Source organism: Anguilla rostrata, chromosome 10 (assembly GCF_018555375.3).
Source record: "Anguilla rostrata isolate EN2019 chromosome 10, ASM1855537v3, whole genome shotgun sequence".
In the NCBI taxonomy this organism is placed as follows: Eukaryota; Metazoa; Chordata; class Actinopteri; order Anguilliformes; family Anguillidae; genus Anguilla; species Anguilla rostrata.
This window is the reverse complement of record NC_057942.1, coordinates 871,111-882,644: the sequence shown is the minus strand read 5'-3', so window position 1 is coordinate 882,644 and position 11,534 is coordinate 871,111. Positions and strand designations below refer to the sequence as shown.

The 11,534-nt window shown below is 49.9% G+C and overlaps 1 protein-coding gene across 1 annotated transcript; it reads left to right on the top strand.

The window, feature by feature from the left end:
- The first annotated feature begins 501 nt into the window (after positions 1 to 501).
- Positions 502 to 10,513, top strand: si:dkey-178e17.1 (tricarboxylate transport protein B, mitochondrial). Its single transcript, XM_064353295.1, has 7 exons — positions 502 to 598; positions 5,380 to 5,518; positions 5,906 to 5,990; positions 6,452 to 6,556; positions 7,188 to 7,303; positions 7,666 to 7,739; positions 7,847 to 10,513. The coding sequence occupies exons 2-7, from the start codon at positions 5,387 to 5,389 to the stop codon at positions 7,959 to 7,961; spliced, it is 627 nt and encodes a 208-aa protein (XP_064209365.1). The 5' UTR covers positions 502 to 598; positions 5,380 to 5,386; the 3' UTR covers positions 7,962 to 10,513.
- Positions 10,514 to 11,534: the final 1,021 nt, after the last annotated feature.

The following is an 11,534-nucleotide window of genomic DNA, read 5'->3' as shown; positions in this document are numbered from 1 at the left end:
AGGGCCAGCGCTGTACACAAACCCCGTCTCCTCGCGCTCAGAGAGTTTCTTGGCCAGGCTTTGAGGATATTTTTAATAAGACGCTCGCTGGCCTTCAGCCTGCCGCCCGGCAGCTGTGCGCAGTTATTCTGTTGCTGCGTTTTCGCTCTGAAATGTCACGCCGTCTCTGGAGCAGACTGAGATAAAGAGATGGGGGAGAATTAGTCTCCATTCCAAAGCAAAGCCCTGATGATCCAGCGAATGAAGTGAAATACAACTCGGAGGTGTAACTTTTTAATGCTGTGGTTCCAGCTGCAATATGCTATTGGTGAATGGTTCGGATAACCGGGATAACCAGGGCTTTTCATTGGTTCATATGAGTTGATGGTGTGCTCATCCTAGCCCTGCCCATTATGGGGTTTATGAACTGTATTGGATAATTGTATTGAAGACCTATAGCAGCTGTCCTAGCCAGCCTAACCCCCCCCTCTCTCTCTCCCTCTCTCTTCCTCTCTGTAGCGGACTGTGTGAAGCAGACAGTGCACTCTCATGGGGTTAAAGGGCTGTACAGGGGCCTCAGCTCCCTCCTCTACGGCTCCATTCCCAAATCTGCAGTCAGGTGGGTATCCTGGGGGGGCGGGGCCATCAGACCAAAGCAAACACTCTCTCTCCTGCTTCGACAGGCAGAATCAGACCAAAGCAAACACTCTCTCTCTCCTGCTTCGACAGGCAGAATCAGACCAAAGCAAACGCCCTCTCTCCTGCTTCGACAGGCAGAATCAGACCAAAGCAAACACTCTCTCCTGCTTCGACTGGCAGAATCAGACCAAAGCAAATGCACTCTCTCCTGCTTCCACAGGCAGAATCAGACCAAAGCAAACACACTCTCTCCTGCTTCCACAGGCAGAATCAAACCAAAGCAAACGTCCTCTCTTCTGCTTCAACAGGCAGAATCAGACCAAAGCAAACACTCTCTCTCTCCTGCTTCGACAGGCAGAATCAGACCAAAGCAAACGCCCTCTCTCCTGCTTCGACAGGCAGAATCAGACCAAAGCAAACACTCTCTCCTGCTTCGACTGGCAGAATCAGACCAAAGCAAATGCACTCTCTCCTGCTTCCACAGGCAGAATCAGACCAAAGCAAATGCACTCTCTCCTGCTTCCACAGGCAGAATCAAACCAAAGCAAACGTCCTCTCTTCTGCTTCAACAGGCAGAATCAGACCAAAGCAAGCGCACTCTCTCCTGCTTCCACAGGCAGAATCAGACCAAAGCAAACGCTCTCTCTCCTGCTTTGACAGGCAGAATCAGACCAAAGCAAACACTCTCTCCTGCTTCCACAGGCAGAATCAGACCAAAGCAAACACTCTCTCCTGCTTCCACAGGCAGAATCAGACCAAAGCAAATGCACTCTCTCCTGCTTCCACAGGCAGAATCAGACCAAAGCAAACGTTCTCTCTTCTGCTTCCACAGGCAGAATCAGACCAAAGCAAACGCACTCTCTCCTGCTTCGACAGGCAGAATCAGACCAAAGCAAACGCACTCTCTCCTGCTTCCACAGGCAGAATCAGACCAAAGCAAACGCACTCTCTCCTGCTTCCACAGGCAGAATCAGACCAAAGCAAACGCTCTCTTGGCGGCGGCGCGTCACCGTCTCCCGCCCCCTCCTTCAGCAGAGTGACATTTTTATGCCGCACACTTTGTTCTGGCGACAAAAGCTTTTTAGAGACGAGCTTCAGCCCTCCGGGACAAAAGCGTTCTCCCCCCAGTGCCCCCCCCACCTCACAGTGTGTGTGTGTGTGTGTGTGTGTGTGTGTGAGTGCATGCGTGTTTGTGTGTGTGTGTGTGTGTGTGTGTGTGTGTGTGTGTGTGTGTGTGTGTATGTGTGTATGTGTGTATGTGTGTATGTGTTGTGTGTGTGTGTGTGTGTGTGTGGTGTGTGTGGTGTGTGAGTGTGGTGTGGTGTGTGTGTGTGTGTGTGAGTGTGTGTGTGTTGAGTGTGTGGTGTGGTGTGTGTGTTGTGTGTGTGTGTGTGTGTGTGTTGTGAGTGTGTGTGAGTGTGTGAGTGTGAGTGTGAGTGTGAGTGTGAGTGTGTGAGTGTGAGTGTGTGTGAGTGTGTGTGTGTGTGTGTGAGTGTGTGTGTGTGTGTGAGAGAGTGTGTGTGTGTGTGTGTGTGTGTGTGCAGGAGCTCAGGAGCTGTCTGTTAAGGAGTGGACAGGCTTGGCCGGGTGTAGCAGCGCTGTCAGTTTGAGTGGCCCCCAGACCGGAGAGGTGGGGGGGGGGCGTAGTGAATATGAAATGATCGTGTTTGGCTCAGAGAGATGTGATTACATCATTTCATCATGGAGTGAGGGATGTGTGTGTGTGTGCGTGTGTGCGTGTTTCTGTGTGTGCGTCTTCGTGTTTCTCTGTGTGCGTGTGTGTGTGTGTGCGTGTGTGCGTATTTCTGTGTGTGCGTGTGTGCGTCTTTGTGTTTCTGTGTGTGCGTGTGTGTGTGTGTGTGTGTGTGCGTGTGTGTGTTCTCTGCTCTCATAGAGACTGCTTGTTCTTTAGAATCTTCCAGAAAGTGTGGCGTAAGTGCTGTGAGTGGGCACAGAGGGGGGTTGGGGGGGTAATAGGAAATCAATATCACTAAGGGGCGTAATGGATTGCCTGGAACTGACCCCCACCTCACTCCTCCCAGAACTCCAGCTTCCTGGTGCCCACGCTGTTCTCCGAGCCTGTGTGTGTGTCTCAGTCCTGCCCCTCTCTCAGTCCTGCCCCCTCGCTCAGTCCTGCCCCCTCTCTCAGTCCTGCCCCTCGCTCAGTCCTGCCCCCTCGCTCAGTCCTGCCCCCTCGCTCAGTCCTGCCCCCTCGCTCAGTCCTGCCCCTCGCTCAGTCCTGCCCCTCGCTCAGTCCTGCCCCCTCGCTCAGTCCTGCCCCTCGCTCAGTCCTGCCCCTCGCTCAGTCCTGCCCCCTCGCTCAGTCCTGCCCCCTCGCTCAGTCCTGCCCCTCGCTCAGTCCTGCCCCCTCGCTCAGTCCTGCCCCTCGCTCAGTCCTTTGCTCTTTTCTTTCTCAAAACGCAGAAGAGGGTGCAGTAGCCCGTTAGCGGCCCCTGTCCCCGCGCGCAGAAGAATCGGGCATTCTGCCGGACGCCCGGTGGAAAGGGAGGGGTCCTTTTTTCATTAGCTGATGGATCTGGCTGTATGGGAGGCGTGGGTGGGGCTGAGGGCTCGCTCTAATGAGATGATGACCTTGCAGGGTGTTTGCTCTCCCTCTCCTGGCCCTAAATTCATTAGACGTTGCCGTAACAACCAAAGTGACTGACTCATCCAGATCCATGGCACTCAGCCCAGCCAATTATCCCCATTCGCTTTAATGGTGGGGACGGATTTAGCTTTCTGAAAAGGTGACGCTAATGATAATGTAAATGTAAATTTTTCTTTTCAAAGCTGCTGGACGGTTGCACTCCTGAACGGTGTGTGGACTGTCTGTGCACACACGTACAGGTTTAAAGGAACCAACCATGAAGACGTGGTTCATGAGACCTACCACCACTCTGGTGTCCTGCAGACCCCTCACACTGAGTCCAGATAGTGGGGCTGTTTGTAAAGCGTTTGAGCTGAACGGTCGGCATGGCATTGGGCTTTTATGGGGAGATAACACCTCCCCCGCCCCCCCCTCTCCTTTGCTGTTTTTCTCTTGGGGTTTGTGGGCAGATGGACAGCCATGTGACTTCTGTGTCACAATGCAGTGACGCCTGCCCCTTGTGCGTGAGCCTGACCACCACCACTGTCGACCAGCAGGTGGAGCTAAAGCGATGGACAGTGTGGGTGTAGGGCAGCTGAGGTCCTGTGTCTGGCAGTGTACAGGAGGGTGGGGTTGCGGGGTTGGAGGGGTACTGACAGCCCGGGGGGTGTGGGGGTGTGGGGGGGGTGTACTGACAGCCCGGGGGGGAAGACTGACAGCTCTGGGGGGTTGCGGGGTTGCTGACAGCCGTTGGCGCTCTGACAGTCTGGCCACTGTTCCGTGACACCAGCAGCCTGATAGAGCTGTGAAAGCTATGCTGGGACACAGTGAGTCTAGTCTGAGGCTGAGAAGCTCTTTCTCCGCCTAAGGCTTCTGGGATAGGAAGTTACAGTTTGAGTCCCTGCATTCTTATAGGCTCCTAGCAAGTTTCTAGCATTATGCTGTTGGCCGGTAGTTGCTGACTGCAGGTGACGCCCCACCTGAAGTTGGGCAGACTCTCACCCGAGTGTCCTGGTCAGGCTCATAGTGCTGTAAGGTTAGTGACAGCCTAATGCTAGATCACAGAGGCCTTGGAGACCTGAGGGTTACGGATGCACAGAGCGAGTGCTAGCCTCCAGTACATTATTATGAGATTCAAAAACAGAGCCAGGATCACAGAGGGAACACAGCAGCTCTATTCCCATCTTGTCCATAACTCATAAACTAGAATTTTAATGCCGACGCCGTCGGTCAGTCAGAGCGCGGAAACGGGAGGCTGATTTATTTGTTTTGCTAGCGCAGCGGGGAGAGACGGCGAGGGTCGTTAAGCAGCTGCCAGTTACACAAACGTGGGATGAGGCGGGAGCAGATGCTGAATGCTAATGAGTCCGGCGAGAGAAACCGTTTTCGCTCGCTGTCATACGCGCGAAACGGAATACCGGCGTAGGATGGAGAAAAAACCCGCAAATAAGCAGAGTAAAGTGCCCCGCGGAAGACGGACTGCCCTCCCGGCGCTGTCTGTTACCGCAACAGTCGCCGCCGCGATTTACTTTGAGTTATGAATAAACCGGCGCCGTCTCTGCCGAGAGGAGCACGAGCCGCGAGGATACGGCTGGGGAGCTCGCGACTTCCATAACGGCTGCCTGAGCGCATGCAGGCTTTTTAAAGGAGGATTTCATTAACCGCTTGAGTTGATCCGCTACTTCTTTATCTTCAGACCCACTTTGTTATTGCTATCTTGTCTCTGGTCTTGAGCCTTGTAATCCTAAACGGATTTGAGTTAGAGTAGAAGAGACCTTTATTGTCCGTGTTGGCCATTTTCTTTATAGAGCGTGACAGCAAATAGCCATGGAAGGTAGACTATAACATATAATTTAGAAAATTAAGCAGGTAATAACATTAAAATGTCTAACTTTAATTTCAGCTGAGGAAGAGATGTAACCTACCTCCTAGAAGTATGTCTGCCTGTATCTTTGTGACCCTGGAGTTAAAGCCTCAAAGATGGGTGTAAAATCAGGGTTGTCCCTTGTAGTGTTTGCTCTGAAAATGAGCCCATTTACTCTGCATTTACCCTCAAACAGGAGAATCCAGCTCTGTACCACACCTGCGGCGAACCTGACAGTCTCTGATGTTCTCTAATGGTCTCTGCTGTTCCACACCTGCAACCTGTTCTCGCTCTCCCACCTGTCCTGCAGGTTTGGCATGTTCGAGTTCCTTAGCAACCAGATGCGGGACGAGGCCGGGAAGCTGGACAGCACGCAGGGGCTGATCTGCGGGCTGGGGGCGGGCGTGGCCGAGGCTGTCCTGGTGGTCTGCCCCATGGAGACCGTGAAGGTGGGTGGGGCTGGGGGCGGGGGTGGGTGGAGCAGGGGGTGGGGATGGGAGTGGGACTGTGGGTGGGGGTGGGCTTGGGGCTGGAGGTGGGGCAGGGGGGCAGGCATATGTTATTTTCTCAGGCACCTGTGCTTTGTCTCATGAAGACTTGCCCGTGAATATTAAACTGCGGCCTTAAATTGGTGAAATATAGTTAAATGTGTTGGGCCATGTGGATGGATGCCTTCCGGTCCAACAGGCATGAAACCCACTAAGCCACTGGGGAATTTAGAGGGGGAAAAAATAAAATGTTGTCATGAAATTTAAAACTTGCATGTAAACAAAATGAATATTCAGTCTGGTGTGCTTGGTACAGGGGTTTCAGGGGCTCCTTTTCTGTAATTCCAGGTAAAATTCATCCATGACCAGAATTTGGCCAATCCTAAATATAGAGGCTTCTTCCATGGGGTGAGAGAGATTGTGCGAGCGCAAGGTAAGTTCTGATCACTATGAGCACATACCTCCCCCTGCTGGCAACCAGAAGTAGTGCAGAAACTCCTTTTGTGTTTTAATATTGGTATACGCTGCCATCTGCTGGGTGTAACTGTTAGTGCAGTAAAGTTCAGCTGGTGCTTTTTATGCAAAGAGAACCACCAAAGGACCACTGCATTCGATATGCGCTATTCCACGTCACTGAGACAAAATCTCTTTTCTAGCAATTTAAAGTAATTTAGCAAGTGCCAGTGAATTAGATAAAATTGGCTGTAGATTTGGTGGCTGTCTGTGGTGTTTGGCAGTGGTGGCTGTCTGTGGTGTTTGGCGGTGGCGGCTGTCTGTGGTGTTTGGCAGTGGTGGCTGTCTGTGGTGTTTGGCAGTGGTGTTATATGTTGGTTTAGAGTGTGGCTCATGTTTCCAAGCTCCTTGCTGACGGCTCGTTGTGTTGGAATCTTTCAGGGATCAGGGGGACATATCAGGGGATAACGGCCACGGTGCTGAAGCAGGGCTCCAACCAGGCCATCCGCTTCTACGTCATGACCTCGCTGAGGAACTGGTACAAAGGTCAGTGTGTGGGGGGGGGGGGAGGCGGGGGAGGGGGGGTAACAATCCCGTCCGAGCTGAAGACTCAAACATGCCGTGGGTTTTACTGAAACATCTGAAGCGCGTCCTGATTAATCTCACACTTCTCTGTGCTGCTTTAGCGTAGCCTTCATGCAGTAACCGCATCGATAGCCATCTTGTGCTTTTGTTTTTCCATGTTTCTCGTCCCGTTGCAGTGCGGGTTGAACGAAAGGCTGAAAGCTCGAGTAGAGATCCTCTGTGGCTCATTAAAAATAAAAACAAATCTGTTACTTCAGAGAGACTGTGGATAAGCGTGGCGGCACACTAACTGAAGAGATCAGCAGGAGTGAATCCACTGCAGACGGTTAAACTATGCGGTCGCTCCCTGCACTTGGACCGGCACTTCTCTCTAGGGTTTTCGACACACTTGTTCCTGGTTACGGTTGTACACTTTGGTGTACGTCGCTCTGGATAAGAGCGTCTGCCAAATGCCTGTAATGTAATGTAGTGCTAAGAGCACCGCCAGAGCAGAGAGAACATGGTTGCCCTGAGCGTGTAAACATTTTACAGCACCCCCCCCCACTGGTGCAAGGATGCTGTGTTTGACCCCCTCCTATGACTCCCGCTCCAGGCGACAACCCCAACAAGGCCATTAACCCCTTGGTGACGGGGGTGTTTGGGGTGACCGCCGGGGCGGCCAGCGTTTTCGGAAACACCCCGCTGGACGTGATAAAGACCAGGATGCAGGTACGAGCGCAGAGCAGATTTCATCTCATTCCTGCCCTCTGATTGGCTAAGATCAGCACACGACCGCATTCATAAAGGGTATGCACCCTGCCTTGTGCAGTTATGCTGTAAGAGTACGGTCTGTACTGAGAGTGTGTGGTCTGTGCTATAAGTGGGTGGTCTGTACTGAGAGTGTGTGGTCTGTGCTGTGTATGGTCTGTACTGAGAGTGTGTGGTCTGTGCTGTGTATGGTCTATACTGAGAGTCTGTGGTCTGTGCTGTAAGTGGGTGGTTTCATCACATCCCTGCCTGAAAGTTTATGGTCTTTTGGCACAGCTTTCAATAGTGTTACAAGGACCTGATTGGTGCTCCCTCTCCCACAGGGTCTGGAGGCTCACAAGTACAAAAACACGGTGGACTGTGCGGTCCAGATCCTCCGGCACGAAGGACCTGCTGCGTGAGTAGCCAGCCCCCCCCCCCCCCGACCCCCACCGATACCGGGCCGGTTATTAGCAGTGTTATAATGCGAGCCCTTCTCCCTCCTGCCCCCCCCCCCCCCCACAGCTTCTACAAGGGCACCGTGCCACGCCTGGGCCGGGTGTGCCTGGACGTCGCCATCGTCTTCATCATCTACGAGGAAGTGGTGAAAGTACTCAACAAGGTCTGGAAGACCCAGTGAGGAGAAGGGGAGCAGTCATTCGCTGAGCCAGCTGCAGCCTGTGGCCCTTTCCTCTGACATCATCACTGTGCGACTGAGAGGACAAGGACCCTCTATAAACGAGAAAAAAATGGATGTGCCATAGGTGCTTTTGTCACATGTAGCGAGATACACAAAATTACATAGTATGTAATATATATATATATATAATATATAAATTATTATTTTATTGAGATCTGTAACTCTTATGTATATTTGATAGATTTGAGGTATTCTATTGGCTGAAGTGACTGTGCTGTTTGGTGTCGCTGTTGTTGCTAAGCGATGAGAGCCAGAGCAGCCAGAGTTCTAGTCCACGCTAGCCTTATAGCCCAAATGCATTGTGGGTCCAAATAAGATTGTATGACCAAGGATTTCATGGTGGGTTAACGTATTGTGCCAAATTTTTTTTTTGAATGAATGAATTTCATTTTATTTTTTTAGTGTGTGTTGCCAAAGTTCTACCAGTAGTTTAATATAGAAAACCTATTTTGCCAATTCCGGTGTAGCAGAACTCTAAGCCTCCAGCCAACAGCTTTCAAGTCATATGAAGAATCACAGGCTTTTACCTGAGCTCACACACTATTCCTAAGTCATCTTGGGTGTTCCTTTCAGAAACTACTCTAGGGAAGGTGATTTGTGGCACAGGCAAAGCATTGATATTGTCAGCCACACTTGGGTGTCCAAAAGAACACATTCCCTCAGACTCATTTGCATAGTTTGTTTTTCCCCAGGGAAATTGTTTGTATAGATTTCAAGATTCAATTAACTATACTTGTTCAAGGATAATGAGAGGAGCTCATGAGTAGTTTTTTTGGGTATGGCTTTAGGTTCTGTTTTGGACCCGTTGCTTGAATGTCCCACATTGCCAGTTGAAAATGGACCTCAGGCACATATTTATTTTTAATTAACTGCCATCAATCCAAACAGAATTAATGGAGTTGAGCCAGCAACCCTGCTCAACATGCGAGCTATACAGAGGAACAGACGAATGAAGTGACTGAACATTTTCAAAGTGATCAACACTAATCATCGTTACCTGTGCTCATTTTGGGACTGGAAGGCCATCTCCCTGGGGAGGTTGTTGCAGTTTACATGTTGGCGAGGTGGGGGGGGGCGGGGTTTGGGGGTTTGGTGGGGGGTGGGTGTAGTCTTGGGTTTTATGTGGGTAGATTTATTTGTGTGTTCCAGACACACTATGGGTATGATGTTTGCTCATCCTGATGAAGTGTGTTTTGTTATGAGGATGTTTTTCCATCACTCTGTTTAGAGTATAAACAAAACTTGCTGATGATGCAAATTCCTTTCTGAAAAGGCTCTGCTCAGCCTCCAGAAGAGAACATCTATTAAGAATGAATACGACTAAAATGGACTCTATCCTCATTTACCGACCTGAGGCCTTCGATTTAATTATTTTTTTAATTTGTTTTTTATAAAAATTTGTCATTTTAATCTTCCTCATTTTTTAATTTGTTAGTGTTTTGGATTTGCTTTGCACAGGTGTCATTCACCATTAATCGAAATCCAGTATTTAATTAAAATGGAATCTCTCCTATTTCTGTGGGCCTAAGACAGAAAACCTTAGAGAACAACGCTATAAAAAACTGACAGTGGCAAAACCTAAGGTTGATTTATGGTGTTATTGTATTACACTGTGAGTGCTGATTGTCTGTGTTCATGTTCATTGCTTTTCTCCGTCTGCGTTTATTTTATTGCTCTTTTTTCGAGGATTGTGAATTGTTCTGTGTTTCTCAAAATCTAAAAACAAACTTGTTTATGAACCAGTGTGAGTTTATTTCAATCATGCAAAACTGAAAGATGCATTTTAAAGGCATGAATGTGTAATTTTGCGTAAATGTGTAATTTTACAAGTGTTGAGAACCATGATTCACGCCACATGTCTGTGTGTTTGCCCCGGCATAGTGGGGACCTGTCTGTGTGTTTGCCCCGGCATAGTGGGGACCTGTCTGTGTGTGTGTTTGCCCCAGCATAGTGGGGACCTGTCTGTGTTTGCCCCAGCATAGTGGGGACCTGTCTGTGTGTTTTCCCCAGCGTAGTGGGGACCTGCCTGTGTGTTTTCCCCAGCGTAGTGGGGTCCTGTCTGTGTGTTTGCCCCGGCATAGTGGGGACCTATCTGTGTGTTTTCCCCAGCATAGTGGGGACCTGCCTGTGTGTTTTCCCCAGCGTAGTGGGGTCCTGTCTGTGTGTTTGCCCCGGCATAGTGGGGACCTGTCTGTGTGTTTTCCCCAGCGTAGTGGGGTCCTGTCTGTGTGTTTGCCCTGGCATAGTGGGGACCTGTCTGTGTGTGTGTTTGCCCCAGCATAGTGGGGACCTGTCTGTGTGTTTGGCCCGGCAAAGTGAGGACCTCTCTGTGCAGTGTTGCAGTGTTGCTGCATAAATTCTGTGCACACTTGTGTGTGAAATTTTCAGTGATCTGTGTAAATGTATTTTTATTGGGTTAAGTGTTGCCACAGCAGAGATGTACAATAATTGAATGCATTAACAAGGAGGTAATACAGCTGTTTTCGATGAAACACTACTGTGTCATTGTCATTGTGCATCACTGCAGAAACAGTATAAAGTAAAAGTGCGCAGGTGTGTGTGTGTGTGAGAGAGAGAGAGAGAGAGAGAGAGAGAGATAGCTTCAGTGTGGTGACTCATCACCATTATCTCCATTAACAGGAATAATGCTGGTCTATTTTTATGTGATAATTGTAAATTATTTATCTCCCTTATGCTTATAATTTAATCAATCAAAAATGCAATGCACAGTGTTCTCCTGACATTGCTGCAATGTACTGAGGACCCTGTGCTTCTTATTCTAAACTCAGACTGCCAAGTTGATCTCTCCTTCCCTGTGTTACTGAACGCTGCTGATCTCAGGTCAGTGGTCTGAGAGTGATCCCTTCATGTGGCAGTGCTGAGGGCTGATCCCAGGTCAGTTGGGTGTCAGTGAGAGCGAGCGGTTTGTCTTAACGGACCCCAGTGGCAGCAGAAAAGCGTGTGACAGCTTTCACAGGTGTGACCTCGCCGACACCGGAGGTGTGGGACAACATCCGGGAACATGCAGACCCTCACAGAACAAGGCCCAGGGGACCGTCCGGCGCCAGACCTGACCGTACCCCCCCCGCGCGCCCCACCCCCAACAGCTGCCCGTTTTATTCAGCATTATGGTATTATTCAGGACTGGGGTATGGGACCTCATCCACCTACACATCCTGTGTGTGTGTGTCTGTGTGTGTGCGTAAGTAATGTGTGTGTGTGTGTGTGTGCTTGCATAAGTAATGTGTGTGTGTGTGTGCTTGCGTAAGAAATGTGTGTGTGTGTGTCTCCCATTGGTGTTTTAGTACCTCTGAGAATCTGTTGTGTAGCACCACCTATAGGAGAGATTTTTTTCTATGAGCCTAAATTTAAAAATTATCTGATGTAAATCTGTGAGACTGCATGCGTGTGTGTGTGTGTGTGTGTGTGTGTATGTATATAAAAGTGTACGTGGGTCCTTCCCTTCTCTGTGTATTGTGTTATTGGACAAGTTTGAGTCCCTCAGTGCAATGT